This window comes from Marmota flaviventris, chromosome 19 (genome assembly GCF_047511675.1).
Source record: "Marmota flaviventris isolate mMarFla1 chromosome 19, mMarFla1.hap1, whole genome shotgun sequence".
NCBI lineage: Eukaryota > Metazoa > Chordata > Mammalia > Rodentia > Sciuridae > Marmota > Marmota flaviventris.
This window is the reverse complement of record NC_092516.1, coordinates 15,315,018-15,336,081: the sequence shown is the minus strand read 5'-3', so window position 1 is coordinate 15,336,081 and position 21,064 is coordinate 15,315,018. Positions and strand designations below refer to the sequence as shown.

Genomic DNA, 21,064 nt, shown 5'->3' with positions numbered 1-21,064 from the left:
AATCACCAACACTTTCAGAAACAGTTACACCAAATTCTAAACCGTCCTGATACTTTCTTATAGGCTTTACAATGAAAAGCTCTGCTAAAACTCCACAGCCAAGAAAAGTAGCAGAATTCTTTAGTGTAATTTTAATAACCAGTAAATGTGACAGCATGATTTTGTGTCACTAGGTCTAGATCAGGGGAGAGAAGGAAGGGAGGAAGAAGCAACAAATGCCCCAGCTACAGCTTCTTTTTTTAAGAGCTAAAAATATTGCAGGATAAATACAGAACCATAAGTAATACTTAAGAACTAAGTTTGACAGCATAGTGATACATTTTTGTAGCAAACTGTTCATGCAAGGAGCTTGACATTCCCAATCCTCAATATTCCCTTTGCCTGCACTGGATAAGCAGTTAAAAAAAAAAAAACAAAAACAGACTCATTCCTTAATTCCTGACACCTGTTTACATTAATTAAAGGTTGGGTCTCACAGATCTACAGGAAGGGAGAGAGATGGGGAGGGAGAAGAGATAACAAGTGAGAAAAATCTTGCCAGCACATTCACCTGAGATACCCGCCTCTTTCCTGGAGGGCAGCACCTTGCCTCTCCTGTCTACAGCTCCGTGGCGTCACAGCAGCCGCTGCTACTGCTGCTGGGCTGCCTTCAACTCTAATGTGTTATTTAATTTTGTAACTACTATTAAGACCTCTACAGTGTTTTTGTGATGCGCTGGAATGAAAGATGCTCCATAAAATGAAGTTTATTATTAGTATCATTATAGCTCCCGGGCCTAAAATAAAGCAAAATTATAACCACTTACATTTCAAAGGAAAAATTGGAAGCCACCAGTGTCTCCAGCCCCGCCAAGTGGGCAGGGGATGGGCTGGGGACGGGGGTCTGAGATCCCCAACCTCCTCCACCCGACTTGACCCCCTCAGCTCTCCCTGCACCGCCGCGGGGGCACCGCTCCCCGGGTGCAGCTTCCTCGGGGAGCTCGGGTGGGGGTCCAGGGTCGGTCCGGCTGCCTCGCCCCGCAGCTCTCCCCACCCGCTGCCCCGCTCCCGCCCCAGCCTCTCCGCCTGGATTCTAATTCTCTCTCAGTTTCCTCCAGTCTCCCACCTTGACTTTCCCCCCCTCTTTTTAGAATCCTCCCTGCACCCGCTTCTTCCCCGGTGCTCGGCGCCAGCCCTGCCGGGTCTCCTCGGCCACTTTTTGCACAGGCCGGGGTACCGCAGGCGGCCGGCGGCGGCCGGGTCTCCGTCCCCTCCCCTTGCGCCCGGCTCCGCGGCCCGGCTCTCCGCTCCGCTCCGCCTGCCTCCCCCCAGGCCGGCCCCCGCCCGCGCCGCTCCGGCCGCCTCTCCCCCTCAGCCCGGGTCCCCCCGCCGCCCTCCGCCCCCGCCCGGCCCCGCGCGCCCGCCGCTCACCCGCCGACTCCCCGGTGTTGATCCAGTCGGGGTTGGCGATGCTGGCGATGGCGAAGATATCGGCGGCCAGAAAGAGACATCCTGAGATGATGGTCAGTTTATCCATCTCCCCGCCCCGCTCCCCCCACCCCCCGAGCCCCGGGCAGGCCGCGGCCTCAGGCCTCCCGCCCCATGGGCCGCCGCCGGGGCCCGGAGTCCCCGCGCCGCCGCCTCGCGCCCCCTCGGCCCCCGCGCGCCGCTCGCGCCCTCCGCGCGCCCGGGACCAGCAGCCGCCGCCCGCCCCGGAACTGCTCGGCCCGCCCGCCCCTCACCCGGAAGCGAAGCCGCGGCGCCGGCAGGACCGGCCGCGGCTTGCGACCGCCGAGCCCGCGGCGCTGCCTTGGACCTGGACCCGACGCTTGTCCAGCCCTTGCCCCGCTCTGGGGCTTTCCGGCTGGCCGCGCCGCCTCTCGACTTTCTTCCCAGGAACGACGCTGTCGTCGTCGTTAATGACTGGATGCCGAATGCTCCCGTCCCTAAGCTTTCCTAAGGCCACTGGGATGAGCGTGAGGGGAAGCCGCCCGCTTCTAGCAGGAGGCGGGCCCCGCACGGTCCTTGTCACCTCGTGCTATCGTTACCAGCTCCGTGGCCGTCAGCTCCCGGGATTGGCCCCTGTGGGAAATAGCTCTTGACACCTACTGTGTGTCAGGCACTATAGATGCCGAGGGCACTGACGTGCGGGTGGGCAAAGACAAGCTGAAAGCCCATCTTTAAAACAAAATTTCAGGTGCTGATTTATGAACTTAATGGGGGGTCAGTGGGATAGAGGTTGGTGATACTTAATGATGGAGAGGAAGGGATACATTTATTTTCGCTGAGAATAACTAGGATCATAAAGGCTGATCTTATGAAGACTGTCCTAGACAAAGGCAACAGCAAGTGCAAAGACCAGACCATTAGGGGAGGCCACAGAGAAGAGACTGACACATTCAAGGACCTGCAAAATGGCCTGTGGGTTTAGAGAGTGGTGTGAGAAGCAGCAGGCAGAGTCTAGATGAAAGGCTTTGGGGTCCATAGTAAAGCATCTGGATTTTGTTTCAAGAGCAACAGGAAGACACTGGAGGGTGACATGATTTTAATCTGTAAAGGTACGTAGTGTAGATTGTAGGGGGAAGGGGCAAAAATGAAAGCAGAGACATGACATAAGAGACAAAGTAGTCCAGGAAAGATAACTGTAATTTTGGGTAACAGTATTCTAGGTGGAAAAAATTTGACGTATTTGGGTGTTTTGTAGATAGAGGGAAGGACTTGCTGATAATGTGGGAGGAGTTGAAAGACAGAACTCAGGAATGACTCCAGGCTTTTGGCCTGAGCAACCAAGTTTGATGATAGATACTATTTACTGAGTTGGGATGTAAGGAGAATCCTAGGCTGAATGGATAAACAGGAAAAAAAATAAGATATTTGCATAATTTAGTTAGCAGTACAGATGATCTAGCCATCTACGATTTTGTTATCTGCTGGAGGGTTTTTGTTTTTGATTTTCCTTCCATGGCTTTTGGAGTAAGTGACACTAATTCTGACTTTAGATCCCACTCTCTCTATCCTGGGTAGGACTCCATGCAGCAAATAACGACAGGACACTTGTTTTCTCCTTAAATGCCACCTAGGTCATCTCTAGAAAGACCTAGAAGAGTGACATCTGACTCTATTTTTGGAAGGCCTACCTGAACACAAAACTCAGCAGGTTTCAAATTCCACCAGATTCAACAGCGTTGCAAAAAATGTGCAGTTATCCATGGCACAACATAGATTAGGGAAGAAAATATTTGATTGCTAAAGACTTTCTTGTCCAAACACTGGTCTCTTGGGAGAAGGACTTTGAAAAAATTATATAATGCAATTTTCTCTGCCACAGAAATTGACACAAGATAATTTATATGTTCCAAAGATCTAGATTAGTGCATATCAATATCATTATTTTTTCAAAGAATTTTTTATTTGTTCTAATTAGTTATACATGACTGTAGTCAATATATTATTGCAGTAGGTCTTTTCTTTTTTCTTTTTTAAGTACTGTAGAAGTTTGAGGGAGTCATGTTTTTGGCTTCTTGTCAGGTGTTTTGATTGCCTATTAATAGATGAAAAACCCTAACTATGCAGAACTAGGTTCTGGAATAATATCCACTGATGTTCACCACTGGCCTGCTAGTGAGAATCCTACATTGGTATGTTAAACAGTTTGCAACTATTCTGATTGAGTAGAATGATAGTGACTTGATTCTGTTGTTTAAAAAATACAGGTGTAGGGGCTGGGGTTGTGGCTCAGTGGTAGAGCACTTTGCCTAGCATGTGTGAGGTACTGGGTTCGATCCTCAAAACCACATAGAAATAAATAAATTAAATAAAGGTATTGTGTCCATCTACAACTAAAAAATAAAAAATACAGATGTAAATCTTCCTTTTACTGTGGCAGCACTTCCCAGACCCTCCTGCATTTATCCCTCCACAGAAGGTTCTAGATATCAGAGGAAAGCACAAAACAACCAGCACTGAGTTAAAAAAATTTTTTTTAATCTTTTACTCAGATGAATGGCTATACATCATCATACAGGCCCTGCACACTCCTGCTGCACAACTCTGCTTTGCATAATAGATCATAGTGACCCATGCCTTCCCTTCCTACCAAAAGGATGGGGGTGGGATTAGTAGGGGCCAAATATAATATTTAAAGAGTTTCCCTTAATCCCTGATTTGGGTTCCACATCATATTCTTGACTTCCAGAATAACTGGTAATTCAGAGTCCCAAGCTGCTGAGGTTTACAGCACAAAGCAGTTCCCTTCTCTAGATTTTAGTAGAGACAAACCTGAGAGGTTTGGGAGGAATGATATGCATATTTAGTTCCAGTCCTGCTACTGACTTGAACTTGGGAAAGCCATGTCACCTCTTCTGGCCTTTTTTCCCTATCTAACCAGACAGACACCCAGAGTCACTGCCTTAGCGATAGAAGCATCCTATCCTCTCACCCACACCTAAAAAAACAGCTGGGACTCTTCTAATCAGAGATGAGCTACGAGGCTCTTTATGGCAGAAAGTCCTTGGGGATCCAGAAGAACATAGAAGGCTCACAGGGGGAGCTCTGCTGGAAGCCCAAAGACATAAATAGCCATACTGTGGCTGTTAAGGAGCCATGGATGGGATGTGCTTGATCATGATTGATGACAGGCCTCAGCGCAGAAGAGGCTGAATCCAGATGGGACCTTGGGAAAGCTGTGGAAGGGAGACTGGTGTCATCACTCTTTATTTTAAGGAGTATCTTTGGCCTGACAGAATAAAGAACACACTTCCTCTCTAGGGGTCAAGTTTACTATGTGGGCCAAGAATGTGGAGAAAACACCACATGTATATATCAGGGGGTTTCTGGGATTAAGGAAGACCAAAGAGCCAAATCCAGAGGTTAACAGCTTGGTCAGGGCTCAGATCATGGTTTGTCTCCTACATTGATTCCCCTGGAGCTGACTCAGAGGCAAGAGATTATTGATCAGTGTGCAGGAAATTTATTAGTGAGTGCTCTCAGATCAACTCCTGTGAGGGAAGGAAGGGAGGCAGGATTGGACACAGAAAACAGGGAGTCAGAAGAGACTTTGGCAGACTCAGAGGGGAGCTCTGAAGCTGAGATGGCAATTTCAAGTTGCTGTGTTGGGATAAAGAGGCCAAGCCTTTACATTCTTAGCACTGACCAGTCAATCACTGGATTAGCTAGCTACCCCAGGAATGGGGTGTGACCTTAGGGAAGGTGGCTCTCTGCAGCCAAACACAATTCCTGAAGAAGACCAACAGCAGAGATCTGTCAACCTACAACTCTTTCAGTAACTGGGGAATAATTCTTTAGTCCTGAAGGGGACCTAGTGGCACATCAGCATCTGCCACAGTGCCTCCATGGTGCTCAGCAGATCATTAGCATTTTGTATTATGCTCCATAATAATAATTTTTAGAATTTCCTTATATCTTCAAATAAAACTGATCCCCCAGGAAAATGGGCCATATCTGTCCAGTTACTTGAATTCCTATCACATCACTCATTGTTGGTCCATGTCCTACCCAGATTTGAGAAGCACTGCTCTATTGCAGTAGAAAACATATCTACTATCTTTAACATCCCAATTCTCAACTTTGACTTGTTTCTTTTAAGTCCTGAAAGTGGCCCCTCCAGGACTCTGGTGGGTATCTTTTCTCTTGGGAAACTACTGGAGGAATGTGGCAGCTCATCTTGAAGCATAACTGACATCCTCGTCATTTCGCTCTTTGACTCACCCAAGATTCCTCTCACGCCTTGCCAGCACCTCTGATGGTCTAGGTGGCTCATATGGTAGAGTGGCCTAGACCTCCAGCCCTCAAGTTTAAGGCCCTGGTTGCCATGTACCTTTCAGGCTTTGGCTGCTGTATTTGTCCAGTTAGTTACTGTCAAAATATGACAAAGGAGGACTACAACACCTAAGTGGATCATCTGGGTGCCACAGGTCACCTGCTTCCTGTCCTTATGTGTAGCAGCCACCTGCTTCCTTCCTGGTGATTACTCTTCCTGCCAATTCCTTAGCCTAATGAATGTCTGATACATGATACCTGCTCTTAAATTTCCTTCCCCTGGTATACCATCCATTTACTACCAGGAAAGCATTTGCCATCTTAATGCTTCCCTGTGCCAGAGGCTGCCTATGCTTCTTTGTGTTTGGAACCTCATTAAATTGGGTGATCCAGCTCCCATATCTCATCTGGGCATCTACTCCTTCAGATCACCTCTGGCACTCTCTGTTGCTGGTTGGGGTCTTTAGAAGACAGATTCCAAGTCACAGGGAGTTTGGTGGGAGAGTGCTTTTGGGACCCACCCCTGTGGGCAGAGGGAGAAGTCTGGCTGCAATACCACCATGACAGGGCCTGACAGTGGACCCCATAGAGAGTTCTGAAGCCGGGATGGCCCTGTGCTGTCAGTCATTGGATTCTAGCTGCCCTGGGAAGGTAGGATCTTGGGCAAGGGGCTCTCTCAGCCAGCAGCAGGGAATGGTGAATTGGGGGAGGCATAAGTCCTTCAGCCCTGAAGGGGGACCTGGGCAAAAGAGCACAGCATCCATGACAATTTGTATCCTGCATTTATACCATAAGCCCTTAAGAGATTTTTCTGTCTGGCATGGAGAGAAGACTCAGGTGCTTAAATCCCACAAATCTCACCATTTCCCTGCTGATGGGAAGACAGAGGCAAAGGGTACATTTTATGAAAGAATTTATTTGTTATCTAGATAGATCCCTGCCAGACTATTTGGAAGAGGAAACAGGTGACCTATCACAAGAAACCACTGGCTGAAGATTCCTTGAGGTTGACAGTAGCACTATATGTGAGGTTCAGTGACACAGGATTTATCCAATGAGAAATCTGGCCTGTCTGGGTAGTGCCAGAAAACCAGCAGAATAAGCTGGGCCTACTCAGTTTACCAGAGAAATCTTAGCACAGCTCCTGACATCTGATAGGTGAATGCCTTTAGGCAAGGTGCTTAACCTCTTGGTTTCTGCAGAGTGGGGACCTACCTCATGTTATTTCCTCCTCCTTCTCTTGCCCAGGCCTTTATCTCCTACCTCAGCCTCTTCAGTTGTTGGCATCTCAGGCATGTGCCACATGCCTAGAATTTATTTTGAAAATTTATGTTTTCATAAAATCGTCCCCATTGTCTGTTTTTCAAGCATAAATTCCAAAAGGATAGGGCCCTGTTTGTCTTGTCTACTTTGTCCCCAGCATCCCCACAAACCACAGCGGCTTCCAGTGAATATTTGCTGTATGAGTGAATGTGTGTGGGAGGAAGGGTTATTTTGGAAAAAAGAAGGAAGCATTAATCCCTCTCTTAATAGTGACTCATTGTTTTCAGGCCACCCTTGGCCTTTTCTCAACCAAAACATCTATGAAAAAAGTGTAGTGGCAAAGCAATTGGAGCTGTTGATGCAACAGTATTTAAAAATACCATCATTAGGCCTGCAGCAGGGGACTGTGATCTTCTAGGGATTCTGTGATCTTCTAGCTGTGCTTTCCCTCTGCCATCTTTGAGAAAACTCCTCTTTGCTTTCTGCTCCGTCCCATTTGGGTTTCATCACCAATGAATGAAGAACCCAGTGTGAGCCTGGCACTCTGCCTGTCCCCGCAGAAGTTCCATTCTTTCCACCCCAAAGTTTTCACATGCCACATTGGAGTGTAACACCCCTGCCAAGTTTTCCAAGGTCCACACAGCCCTGGAGGCTCCCACACTGCGGTTCAGCCTCTGCGCGGCGGCCTCGCAGTGCCCCCTGGCGGTCAGCCGGAGGGACGGCGCCCGAAATCTACTGGCGGCGGAGGGGTGGGGGGGATGTGGGGGGGTTGCCTGCAGTTCTGCCCTGCGCGTGCTTCTGCAGGATTCGAAATTGCTGGCCGTTAGACCCGCTCCAGCCTAGGCTCCAGGAGGTTTTCCTGAGCCGCCCACCCTCCCGGGGACATGGAGAAGTCCAAGGGAAAATGCGGATATGGTAACTGGGGAGAATGGGGAGAGGGTGATGTCTTGGGTTTCAAGCTATATTCACTTTTACTCTTCTGTAAAATGAGGACTTCACATCCTTGGCCTGGAAGCTAACCTCTCACCATTGTTTATTAAGGTATAATTTACATTCAGTAGGGCCTCCCTTCTTAGTGGACATCTCAATGAGTTTCGACAAGCATACATCCACATGGAACCACCACAAGACAGGGAATGTACTACCACCCCCCAAATTACACTGAAGCCGCCCTTTGGTAGCCTACCTCTTCCTTCTCCCTACTTTCTCACACTCTGATTTTTTAGAATTGTGTGTTTTTCCATGGAGAATGTCATAAAAATGGAATCATGGATGGTGCTGTTTGAGGCTGGCTTCATTTGCTTACCCTGCTGTCTTTTGAATCTAGGCTCCATAGACTACATCATAAAGCACATTTAATTTGCAGGCTGAGGTTGGGACCCAGACCCTGCAGAGGATGAGCTTCTCTGTCTGCCCAGGAACCAGAGGCCCAAAGAAGAGCATACCTGGGCCCCAAATTGCCCCTAAAAAAACTCTGAAGACCTTATCTTCTTTTTCCTGGGTAGTTTTCCAGCCAGAAAGTGTCTGTGGTTCGGGGGAAGATGAGATTGGAGATGGGCAAAGACTTTTGCTTTGAGGAAAGGGAGGTGAATTCTGCGAGTTCTCTACAGCTGGGTGAGCCCCTCTCTCAGCAGACCATGAAAAACAGTAGTCACATGGACATAGCAAGGACTTGGCCAGTTGCAGTGTGTCACTCATCCTAATGGAATCAGCTGTGTATGGAATTCTGGAACAGTGTGCAGAAAACAGCTCTCCACACAGAACTTTCCTGTGTACTGAAAAAGAGCCTTCTAGAAGCTTCCTCTGGAGGAAAAAAAATCACTTGTTTTCAATCACTCCTTAATCCTTGAAATTTCCTTGTGAGAGTTGGTTCTATAAAAAGCATGTTTCAACATCTCTACAACTCACTGTCCCAAAGGCCTTTGGATTTCCTTCCCAAGTCCTTTTTGGATCCGTCTACTGTCCATTTCCTCTGTCACCACTATGACATACCTGGGTGAATGCAGTAACCTTTCCATTTCTCTAGTCAACTCTGGGTTCCACAACCCACACACCACCCAGCAGCCAGAAGTTTGATTTAAATGCAAACTGAATCATGTCCAGTTTAAATCACTTCTGAGCTTTTTCATTAGGGCAAACCTGAGCACCAGCCCCTGTCAGCCCCACCATTGGGCCTCTGGCCGCCTCCTACTAGTGGACTCCTTCATATTCCCAGCAGGGCTTCGGGAATCTCAGAACCTTGATCCAATTTTCTCTCTCCCTTCCTCTTTTGAGTAAATAGTTTTGGTCCTTTCTAAATTTGTATTTACCCTCTCAGGAAAGCTCAATTGAGGGACCCTCCCCAGAAGAGAACGAGGCCCCCTGCTGTTTATCCTGAGTATTATTTTTTCTTTCATAGCTTGTGATATAGTTTGTTATCCAATGTAGATTTATATAACTGATATTTGTTTCCTTCCCTGTCTAAAAGATCCATAAGGGCATGGTAAGTGGTAAGCACAATAAGTATTTGTTAAGTGAACTGATAATAATAATAACTGATATTGATTAAACCCCCATGGTGTGTCTGACATTGTGCAAGAGCCCTTGAATAGACTCATGCAATTCTCATAACACTTTTGTAACCCTCATTTTACTGATGAAGAAACTAAGGAATAGGTAGATTTCATAACTGCCCCAGCAGCCTGGCTTCAGAACCCCAGAAACTATTGCCATGATGCTGTCTCAATAAATAACTGAAACAAGTTCTCCTCTTTCTATTAGGAAAACAATTCAGCTTCGAGTTCAAGAACTCTGTACACAACTTGAGCAAAACACAGCAGACCAAACTCACTGTGGGCAGACTGGGATTAGGCCTGATCATCATCCAGCATGGGCCCTACCTCCAGATTTCCCACCTCATCAAAAATGGGGCTGCAGCCAAGGACCGGAGACTCAAGCCAGGTGACTGTGGTTTCCCCATGTCCCCCTCTCCTCTGCCTTCATGGAGCCACACAGTTTCAGCATAACCATAATAATATGATGACATTGGTTGAGAACTCTCTGCAGTCAGTCAATTGCTATCCCATACATATAACTCTCACTGTCAGAAGTGCTTATTCATTTAATTCTCTAGGTAGGAACTGTTATTATCATCCTCTTTTTACAGGTGAGGAAACTGAGATTCAGTGAGACTGAGTTTCTTGTCCAGGTCATGTGCACCTTGTAAGTGGCTACAACTGGAAGTCCAGTGTCACTCCAGAGCTTATGTCTCTCTGTGATAAGGATTTCTTCTCTTCTAGGCAGTATTAATCATCACTAACACTTGGACCCATTATCATGTTTCACCCTCCTGAAAACGCAAGAGGTAGATTCTGCATTAATCCACCTTACACACAAAAAATCAAATATTTACCCACAGTCACACCGAGGAGCTAGGATCCGAGAGCCCCAGGGTTTTACAAATCTTTGGGTGAATGTGTGTTCTATCTGGTGTGAGACATTTTCCCAGTGCCTCCTCCAGGCCTGGTGCTATGCCCAGGAGTGAAGCACAGTGGGATGGTGAAGTGGTCAAAAGGAAAAACAAAACATTTCAGGTTAAGCAACCTGAATTCTGGCCCAAGCTCTGTCACTTTCTAGCTCTGTGCTGTTGGGCAAAGGTCCTTAACCTTCCAGGTCTCAGTCACCTCATCTCTAAATTGGGGAGATCCCATCTTTGTCAGGGGTTGCTAGGATTTGATGAAATAATTTTTATGAAAGTGCTTTGAGAACTTCAAGTGCTCTAGAAAAGTTGGCAATTGTTACACTGTTCTGATTTATAGATTCTCTATATTTGTGTCTTTTTAAAAAAAAATAAAAAATGATTGTGATATATGAGTCCCAGTTACCTGGTTACCTGTTAGAATCACCTGGGCCCCATCTCCCCACAGGTTCTGATTCAACTGGTGTAGGGTTAGGACAGGGCAGCTAGCTCATGCTTTAAAATCTCCTCAGATGACTCAGATAGGGTTTGAAGCAACAGATTAAAAAATAAAATAGATAAATGTTATATTGAAAGATTAACTTGTCTTAAAATCCAAAGCATTTTCTCCCCATATCACTACTTGGTGCTGAGGAACAAACTGCTGGAGAGTTCTGGGCTCCTTACACTGTATTAAGTCAGCTTTCTGTCACTGTGACAAAATGCCTGAGGTAAACAACTTATAAGGAGGAAAGGTTTATTTTGGCTAATGGTTCAGAGGTTTCAGTTTCATGGTTGGTTGGCTCTGTTGCTTTGGAACTGTGGCAAAGTAGCACATCATGGTTGGAGTGTGTGGCAGAGAAACCTACTCATCTCCTGGCAGCCGGGGCGCAAAAAAAAAAAAGAGAGAGATGAAGGGGCCTTTTACTAGGCTCTATATCCTAAAGGTTCCAGCATTTTTCAGTGGCTCCACAAGCTGGTGATCAAACCTTCAATACACAGACTGAAAGAACTCCAGGTCAAGTTCCATGGACTTTCCTTGTGTTCAGCTCTTGAGTCAGGTGACAAATGCTGGTTGGTAACCAGGTGCATATAATCCAGGGTGCTAGAATGCGACAAGAGTGTGTTCTGGTTCATCCCTGTGACACAGAATCTCATGGTGGGGCTACAGCTGATGGGCTCTTTGAGGTGAGAGAGGCAGTCCCAAATTCATCTTTTTCAATCCAGGACTTACCTCCAGGTCTGGAACGTTTATTATGTATTTGTCCCAGGCATTGTACAAGATATTTCTACGTTTATTATTGAATTTTGCATTTGCAACACTCCTAGAATGTAAATAATGAAATATAGAAGCTTAGAGAGATGAAGTAATTTGCTCAGAATACATGGCTTAGTCCATGGTCCGAGCTGGGATTTGAACCCATGTCTGCCCTGATAGGGTAGGGTTAGGGTTAGGGTTAGGGTTAGGTTTATAGCCATATCTTTCTAGACAATTGCCTAATAACTAGAAATCAGATTTTAGTACATAAGGAGTCCAGAGTCCCAGATTTCTTCATGAGAAGTCAGCGACTTCAGTCTCTGTAATTCGTTTTTTATAAATAAGATCATGGAAGGCAATAAGTGTAGAAATTCGCTGTTTCTTTGGTTTCATTGCCTCTCAGTCCCATTATTTCTTATTCCTGTGTTTTAAAGCTTCTTCTTTGGTGATTCATCATGGAGTTTCATCTCAAATCTCCTGATTTAGTTTAGTGTTAGTTTATTCTGGCTAAACTTTAGATCCACCTTGGCCATTATGGCTTCAACAGACTGCCAAACAAAGTCTTAAGAAATTAATGCTGCTTTGACAGTAGCTAACCTGTGCCCTGGCCACTGCTCATAGCAGGCTTCATTCATTCAGTCAGTATTTCCTGAATGTCTGCTGTGCACACGCACCCAGCTAGGCACTGTGGGTACATTGGGGAGCCAAGCAGATTCGGTCCCTAACACGTAGAACTTAAGCAACTTATAGCCTTGTTGGGAGGGACAGAGAAAAAAATGTATTTTTCAGTGCGACACGAGTGCTACAGAGTTGATTTAATATAGGTAATCGAGACAAAGTTTATGCAATGTCATTCTATAGCCCATTAAAACAGAAAAGAAGATGTGTAATGAATTTGGTGTTCATAAACACCAAATTGGTGTCTCCCTATGAAGGGCAGTGTTAATGCCTATTGCCAGAGTAATCACATTCGTAAGCTGACACACTTGGTTTATAGCCAGAACGGTCAGGGTATTAAGCTGTTTATTTTCTGCTTTCTTGATAAAGTCACCCTTTTACAACATAATTAAGCACAATGCCAAGTCATAGCTTTCAGCTATAAACACTCCTTTTAACATTAGGCAAGTAAGCTCATCCAGAGAGGGATTTTTCCCCCATTGTAATTAACCTCAGTCAGAGGAGCAGCTGCTTCATACTGTGTGGCCTGCAGGGAGCTGGGAGAAGCCTTGTTTTTTATGAAGTGTAGCTTCAGGTATGTGGCTGATTTAACCCACAGCTAATTCCTAAGACCAAGGTAGAAGGTTTTCTCTATCCTTCTAAGTATTCATTTACTGGAATACTAAGCACTTGTTTCTGATGGGTCTAGCACTGTGGAAATCCTTGGTGATCACTGTAATTTCTGACTATAGCTCACTGGGATCAGAGAAAGTGCTTCTTCTTGATCCTTTTCTCCTCTGAGGTTGAGTTTCATCTGTCTTGGAATGATTGGAGCATGCCTAGTTTTCCACACTCGGAGAAGTGAACACACCTTTTATAACTTCATCCAGGCCACTTTATCCCATGTCAGCTCTGAAGTTTCTGTTACTGTTGGTAAGATGTCAGTACCTAGTAAGCTCTGAGGACTAAGATTTTGCCCAATGTGAGTCTGGCCTTGAACAGCATATCTCTTCTCAAAGTCTGCTGAAGGCAAGTGGCATTCAGAGTTCTTCACTGCGAGCAACAGAAAACAGATGAGGCACTGAATTTAGGATACTGCATCTGCCCGAACTGCCTGCCCAACAGGCTGGAGAACCAGGCTCAGAAGATAGGGAGAGAAGAAAGGGCCATGTGTAGCTGTTCCTGGAAACCTAGCTGTTCCTGGAAACCGCATGCTCCTGTCATTGCCCTGCATCTCCTCCAGGTTCAGTGACCCAGATGGGAGTGCCTGGTGACTGCACTGGTTTATAGGCCCATATCAGCCTGGTAGGGTAGGGAGGCAGGGGAGGTGGGTGCAAGTAAAGAATTGGTTTCTTAGCTTTTCCATTTTGGGGACCCAGGGGTTTGTTGCCAAAATGTAGTTCTCTTTCCACCTACTGGGGGCTCAGAAACTCCCTCTCTGTCCAGCATTGACCTAAAGTAGGGGATCCAAGCTGTCAAATTCCTTTCAATATACTCTCTGTATATACAGCTTCAGCATAATTAAAGCAAGCTAATTGCCCAGTGTTTCATACAAAATTATGTGCCCAAGTAATTCTGCATGGGGCAGAAAATGGAAATGAAAGGCTTGATTAATATAGTCTATTTATGGTGGAGGGCTCTGGAAATTGCCAGGCAGGTATAATAGAAAGTGGGTCATTAATTTATCACTTAGTGTAAATGTTTTTTTCCTTTACTAGTAACAGCCATCCATTTTATCTCAAATTAATATATTTTTAGAATCCCAAAGGATGGTTCAGACTATAAATGGTTTATAGCCTCTGTTATACCAAGAACTTTAGAAATGTCTCATGGTTTAATATCCTCCATTATACTGCTATTAAGAAACATCTTGTAAATATTCTTCATTATACAAAGGACATTCATGTCAAAGAGATGAATATTTTTAATAAGTCAAGGCTGAAGCCTAGTTTTGGTTCAAAATGAACTAACAATATAAACAGAAATTCCACAACCAAGTAAGAAATCAATATGGTCCTTTCCAACCCATTATCTTAATTTTACTGATAATATTTCTCCTCTTTTAGGTGATGTTCTGATTAGTGTTGGCCATGCCAACGTATTAGGATATACTCTTCGAGAATTTTTAAAGCTTTTGCAAAATACCACCATAGGAACAGTGCTACAATTCAAGGTTTACCGAGATTTTATTGCTATACCCCAAGAATGGCAAGAAATATATGATTTAATCCCTGAAACCAAATTCCCAGTGACACGGTAAGTTGTTCATTTTAGGAACTCTTTGTTACAATACAGACCCCCAGGTCCTGGGAAGCACAGGGTCCTGATTTAATGTGAGAATAATCAAATGGTAAGAACCGTGGTAGAAGAGATGGGTGACACTGCCGGAATAATTAGGTGAATTTCCAAATCCATTTGGAAAGCATAGGTGACTGACCTCATTTAAAGCAGCATGATAAACACAACTTATAGTTAAAAAAGCTATAACCAGCAGTCGCTGATAGGAAGACTGTCCCCAAAACACCTGCACTGTGCCTCTCTGCAGTCAGACCTTAAAACACGCTGGGAATCCTGTCTCCTTTCTTAATTGCCAACTTCTTTCTCTCTGGTTCCCAGTAACAATTAAGCCCTTTCAAGTTTCTTTCATGTTAGCAAACCCGCCAACTCCATTCCCCTCTTCCTACTGGCTTCAATCACTGCCCTGTCCCTTGCCTCCCCTATCAGAGGTCTCCATTTTCTCCGCAGATGCACTTTCCAGGGAGAAAGTGACTCCTTGACTCGCTTCCGTCTAGGTTTTGCTTTTATCCCTGGCTCAGAGGCCCCTTCCTAGGGTCATACATGTCCTTCATGCTGATTCTGATGGACTCTTCTCAGTCTTTACTTTGCTTGGCTTCTGAGCAGCTTTAGAGACTTGGCAATGACCTTCCTTCCCCTCTTCTTGACATATCAGTTTCCTCAGGTTTCTGTGTTACCTTACTCCCTTGATTTTCCGGTTACCTCTGGTCACCTCCTCTTGGTCTTCTGCCCAGCTCAAGTTCTTCTCGGTTTAGTCCTTGGCTTTTTTTTTTTTTTTTTTTTTAGTTGTGGATGGACACAATACCTTTATTTTGTTTATTTAGTTTTTTTTATGGGTGCTGGGGATCGAACCTAGTGCCTCGTGCACGCTATGCGCGCGCTCTACCACTGAGCCACAACCCCAGTCCCTAGTCCTTGGCTCTTTTAGGCAACCTCACCGATGCCTGTGGTCACTACCTGTACACTAATCACTTCCATATTGTGCTATCTCCAAACTTGTGAACACAAATTTTTCAGTGCCCACCCGATGTCTACATCTGGATTTTTCATAAACCCCTTAAACTCATGCTTAAAATAAAGTCACCTCACCAGTGATCTTTCAGTGGTCCTATCTTACTGGGGGAATGTCTGCCTACTTGACAAGGGTTGTGTTTGTGCTTGGTTCCTCTATCCTTGACCCTGCCAACCAACCACTAATACTATTATTGTCATTTTCCTTATCTTCTTACATTTATCTGCTTCTGTCCCTGGCTATTACCATTGTCCTAGACAAAGCCACCATTTAGTTCTTCCTGCATCTATTCCCACCTCTTATTCATTCTCTATTCAGGGTGGTCCTTTTACAATGCAAATCTAATCAAGTCATATTCCAGTTTTAAAATGACAAAAATCCTTACCTTGGCCTATAATATTATGGTCTGACTGGGCACCATTCCAGCTTCATCTCACACTCTTTTCCCCCTTTATCTAGCCTACTTTAGATTTCAGTTTTCTGCCTTGTGTTCTTCCCCCTACAATGTGCTTAGTAGAGTGCTGTTCTTCAGTACGCATCATTGAAAGCTCACAGTGCAAGCTTTCTCTAAGAGGCATTAAAACAGTTGGGACCACCTGTCATGTGCTCTCATAGCACCCTATATATCTCCTCCATATTTATCCCACTTTTAATTCAATCATCTGTACAATCAGTTGTTTGCTATGCTTCCCTGGGAAAATGCAAATGCCATGTGTCTTGTTCTGCTAAATCTATTATGGGACTTTAATGTGGTGGAGGCTTCATTTATTGAAAGTGAAAAACGGAAATCCAGCTAGGAATCTCAAATTACCTAAATAATCCGACAGCTTGTTTCCTTCTTTCCTTCCTTGCCCGGGCTGGCCTCAAATTTGGGATCCTCCTGCAATCCTCCTGCCTCAGGATCTCAAGTAGCTGGGATTGAGAGCTTGTTTCTTTATCTGTAACAGGGACTCTTGTGAGGATCAGATATATGAAGGAGCATTCTGTGGAACACAAGGTGTAGAATGAGATTATTTTGTGTTGAATTCAATTCTCTGATGCAAGAGTGATCCTCAATTTTGTTAGGATTTCTACACTAGATTCTTGTCACTGTGTAAACTCCCTCTTTCCCCCGCCCCCTAGTATTGGAGATGGAGCCCAGGGCCTCACACATGCTAGGCAAGCACTCTGCCACTGATCCCCAGCCCCAGCCCTATACTTTCGCTTATAGGGATAGACTCAAAGGATATGGCCAGGATTTTTACAAAGCCTAGAAAATGGCCCATATTACATCAACTTTATTTCAGAGACTCAAACTTGTGGCCAAGGATCTGAAGTGGTACCCAGATATGCTTTGGTCATTTCTCACAGCACTTAGAAAACCCAGACCTGTAGAGTGCAAGGAAGATACATGGGGACTTCACAAGGGACCAGTAACACTCCATTCCTTGACCTGGCAGCAGCCACCAAGGTGTCTGCTTATAATATTTTTCATTAAATTGTTTTTTCACACTTTCTGTGTATTTTTTAAAGCATTCCCACATGGTGACAGTGGGTTTGAGCTGGGGAGCAGCTGTCCTCTTCAGATCAGGCAGGCTGGAAAATATTATTTTTTTTCCCCAGTGACCAAACCAATCCTGATCTGATTTAAAATAAGTAAAATTAAGTCAGGAATAGTGTGTGCACCTGTAATCTCAGTAACTAGGGAGACAAGCAGGGGAATTACAAGTTTGAGGCCAGCCTGGGCAATTTAGCAAAACCCTATCTCAAAATAAAAAATTAAAATAAAGGCTGGGGATATAGCTTAGTGTAGAGCCCTCCTGGGTTCAATCAAGTACTGAATTTTTTTTTTTTTTTTTAATTTAAAAATAAGCCCAGCGCCGTGGCACACACCTGTAATCCCAGCAGTTCGGGAAGCTGACATAGGATTCTGAGTTCAAAGCCAGCTTCAGCAAAAGCGAGGTGCTAAGCAACTTAGTAAAACCCTTGTCTCTAAATAAATAAATAAATAAATAAAGGGCTGGGCATGTGGCTCAGTGGCCAAGTGCCCTGAGTTCAATCCCTGGCACACCCCTCACACAAACCCCGCCCAATTTTAAAAATAATAGCATACACTTACTCATTGCTTCTTGTGTTGTGGCCATGGCAAGGACTTTACAATGTCAGTGACAACTTTCTGTGGTAGTGGAATGTTCTGCATCTGAGTTGTCCTTTAGGCTAGCCACATGTGACTATTAAGCATTTAAATATGGGGACTGCACCTGGGGAATTTTAATTTTTATTCAAAATATTCACAGTAGCCAGCAGCCAGTTTTGGATAGTGCAGCTCTAAAGCCGGAGCCCTTAACCATTTTCTTGTAGAACTGCCATGTCCTAAGCTTGTTCATTACATGGAAAAAGTCTGATATTCTGAATATTAAAAGTTAATGATGGCAGACTGACCATTCAAAAGCAGAGATAAACAGAGAATAGCACAACTGAACCCCACAGACTTACGGAATGATGACACATTTTCTTTCTTAACTAAGCAAAGTACTTCTGTAAGGTATTTTAGTAACTTATGTGGAAGGGGTTAGCAAAGGGGAAGATGGGGAAAGGAAAGGGCTTTTATGGTATGACCTTTTCTAGGAGCAGATGGCACTGCGTGCACAATAGAGAGAATATTCCATATGGTGTTCTGGGTAGTCTAGTGGTATAAGATCTATATCCAGCCCACACTGTCCTCTGCTGGCTGTGTTTTTATTATCTGTTGCGATAATGCTAGTTTAATTAAAGTGCCTAGCCCTACCACCTGTCCTTTACAATTGCCTAATACAGAATTACCAAGAATACCTCTTGCAATCTGAAAAAAAGTAACTTGGATTTTTTCCTTTTCTTTTCAAATGGTTCCGGTCCTAGATCTTCTTGCATGACCCTAAGCTAAGGATAAGGAAATCACACCATTTAAGACTAGATGCTTTCAGTAAAAATGACTTAATATTAGAAGAGAGAAACCTCAAAACAAAAACCAGGCAGACTGGCAAGGATATTAATGATAACACCAAGAAGTCTGATGGATTGATTGGCAGAGAGGGTGGGGAAGAGATGTGTTTTGTATTAGCAGAACAGAATGTGTCAAAGGGTTAGAATCGCAAAGATCTAGTTGTAGACTTGGCAGGCAATAGCACCAGGATGAGAGAGAGCAGGTGATGGATGGTATTTGTTCTGCAAAGATTAGCAAGCGCCAAGTATTAGAAAAGTCCAGAGCTTTGTAGTTCCTAGCAGGCAAACACCACGTAAATTTCAACAATCAAGCCAAAAACAAAATTAAACACCCCCCCACCCAAAAAAAAAAAAAAAAAAACAAACCTTTGAAGCTTTTGGATGACAATAGAGAGGAAGAATAGAGAATGATAATGGTCATGTGAGGAGAAGGGTGCTTTACAAATCCATGCCTGAGCCAGGTGTGGTGGTGCATACCTGTAATCTCCGCTCCTGGGGAGACTGAGGCAGAAGGACCACAAGTGCCAGGTCAGCCTCAGCAACTTAGTGAGACCCTAAATAGCTTGGTTAGACTGTCTCAAAATAAAAAGTAAAAAATGGCTGGGGATGTGGGTCAGTGGTCATTGCCTCTGGGTTCAATCCTCAGCACCCAAACAAAGCAAAATAAAACAAAACAAAATCTATGTATGTGAACCCCAATGAGAGGGACAGAATGATGCTCTAGGTGGCAATGTCAGGAAAAAAAGATGATTAAAAGACTACTGACTTGCTTACTGAAGACCCTTGAGGTCCACTATTTATTTCCTGACCCCCTTGGAAATCAGTGATCTTTTTTCTTTTTTTTAATTGATTTTTAAAAAATACACAACAGTGGAATGTATTACAATTCTTATTATACATATAGAGCACAATCAGTGAACTTTCCTATTATTGTCATATGACCCATGAGAACAGGGTTCTCAGGAGGTGATGGCCAGGTTGAACTTGTAGGTACAAGTGAAATTAACCTATCCTTTAGGGCCTCCTAATATTATGGTCTTGCATAGTTTAAGTCTGGTTTAAGTCTATGCAAAGCTTTTTAAAGTATTGTAAAATAATTTAAGGCAATATTTATAGGAAAAAAATTTAAAGGTACTTTAATGAGACAAAGCAGGCTATAAGACATCTCTTTAGGGAACTATAAATGTTCAGACATTCATTTTATTCACTATTCTTTTTATTTCAGTACACCAAAGAAAACTGGGAAGGCAAAAGATGAATTTTTCTCAAGCCCTGATGACAACAAAGATGTAGTTTTAGATAAAAAACTTAAATTTTACAGATATTCACAGTCACTTGGGCCTCACCCTGCAAGAAGACCAGTATCTATCTCCAGAGAATGGCATGGGTATAAAAAGGAGAACCAAACTATTAGTGTCGGAAAAAACATCAACTGTGATGTGATAATTCATGGAGATCATAAGAAAGAAGTGAGAGCCCCATCTCCATACTGGACCATGGTGAAGAACGAAAACAAAAGCTCCTCTTCCTCCGTCTCCTCCACCTCAGATGCATTTTGGCTGGAGGACTGTGCCCAAGTTGAGAAGGGCAAAAGTCAACTGGCATCAAAGGTTAGGCAATAGTTTACAAAGTGGGGTTGTATGAACATTTTTTAAAAACACCAAATTTTTGTGCCTTGCCAAGTTTGCAAGAATTCTTCAGGAATTATGTTCAGACTTATCAATTCTTTTTCATGACTGTGGAAAGCCTTTAGAGACCTTCTTCAGTGAGAAAGTGAAAGACTTCCTGGGGTTTCACAGATCTTGTTCTCAAAATAGCAATTCAGGTCATGAAGACCCTCCTTTCTGAGAATTTCCCATCTTTTAGAAAATATGGTAGAAGAAACCATTATCAGAATATATAAACATGGTAGAGAACTTCTTTTTAAGGTAAATACCATATTTTCTTTTGATATTTAGATTAGATTCTTTGGGTAATTATTCATATTAGCAACCCTTCAGCCCTACTGTTACTTTCAGTGTTGGCCTGATAGTTAACTATGTGAAAGAGACAGGATTGAAACAGATGAGAAATAGAAGAGAAAAATAAAAACTGCCACAGTGAAAATAAATCAGAAATATAAAGTAACAATTACATGGCATATGATTCATAGGAAATTTATGTTTTTCAGAAATGATTTCATTGTAAAAAAAGGCAAAGAGGGTAAACTCAGATCACTTAATTGTTGTATCCAAAATGACAGATTTTTAATTTGTTTTCATCTTAAAAAGTCACCAATAATAATCTGGAAATTTTTACCCTGGTAGTTGCTTAGCCTTAATTTTAATAGTGTCCGATGCTTCTTAATTGAAGTACCAAATTATTACATTCCTGCCTCCTTTCAGACATCTAAAACAAAGATGTCAAAAAACAAAAAACAAAGATT

At 43.9% G+C, this 21,064-nt stretch overlaps 2 protein-coding genes across 2 annotated transcripts in view; one reads left to right on the top strand and one right to left on the bottom strand.

Annotated features, from left to right (window-relative positions):
- The window catches only part of Mosmo (modulator of smoothened), a 65,374-nt gene extending 63,858 nt beyond the window's left edge, over positions 1–1,516 (bottom strand). Inside the window, exon 1 of the mRNA XM_027948632.2 lies at positions 1,411–1,516. Within this exon, the coding sequence (XP_027804433.1) occupies positions 1,411–1,516 (106 nt within the window). The remainder of the gene's footprint in view (positions 1–1,410) is intronic.
- A 382-nt stretch (positions 1,517–1,898) lies between these two features.
- On the top strand, positions 1,899–21,007 carry Pdzd9 (PDZ domain containing 9). Its single transcript, XM_071605769.1, has 6 exons — positions 1,899–2,063; positions 7,606–7,842; positions 8,526–8,634; positions 9,781–9,960; positions 14,438–14,627; positions 19,865–21,007. Exons 1-6 carry the CDS (start codon positions 1,899–1,901, stop codon positions 20,259–20,261), a joined length of 1,278 nt encoding a protein of 425 aa, XP_071461870.1. The 3' UTR covers positions 20,262–21,007.
- Positions 21,008–21,064: the final 57 nt, after the last annotated feature.

Bases quoted from the DNA above. Each gene is read 5' to 3' on its own strand.
- Pdzd9 (XM_071605769.1), top strand. From the start codon at position 1,899: ATGACTGGATGCCGAATGCTCCCGTCCCTAAGCTTTCCTAAGGCCACT. The intron at 9,961-14,437 runs GTGACTGTGGTT...CTCCTCTTTTAG, and splicing joins GGACCGGAGACTCAAGCCAG to GTGATGTTCTGATTAGTGTT. The intron at 14,628-19,864 runs GTAAGTTGTTCA...TTTTTATTTCAG, and splicing joins ACCAAATTCCCAGTGACACG to TACACCAAAGAAAACTGGGA.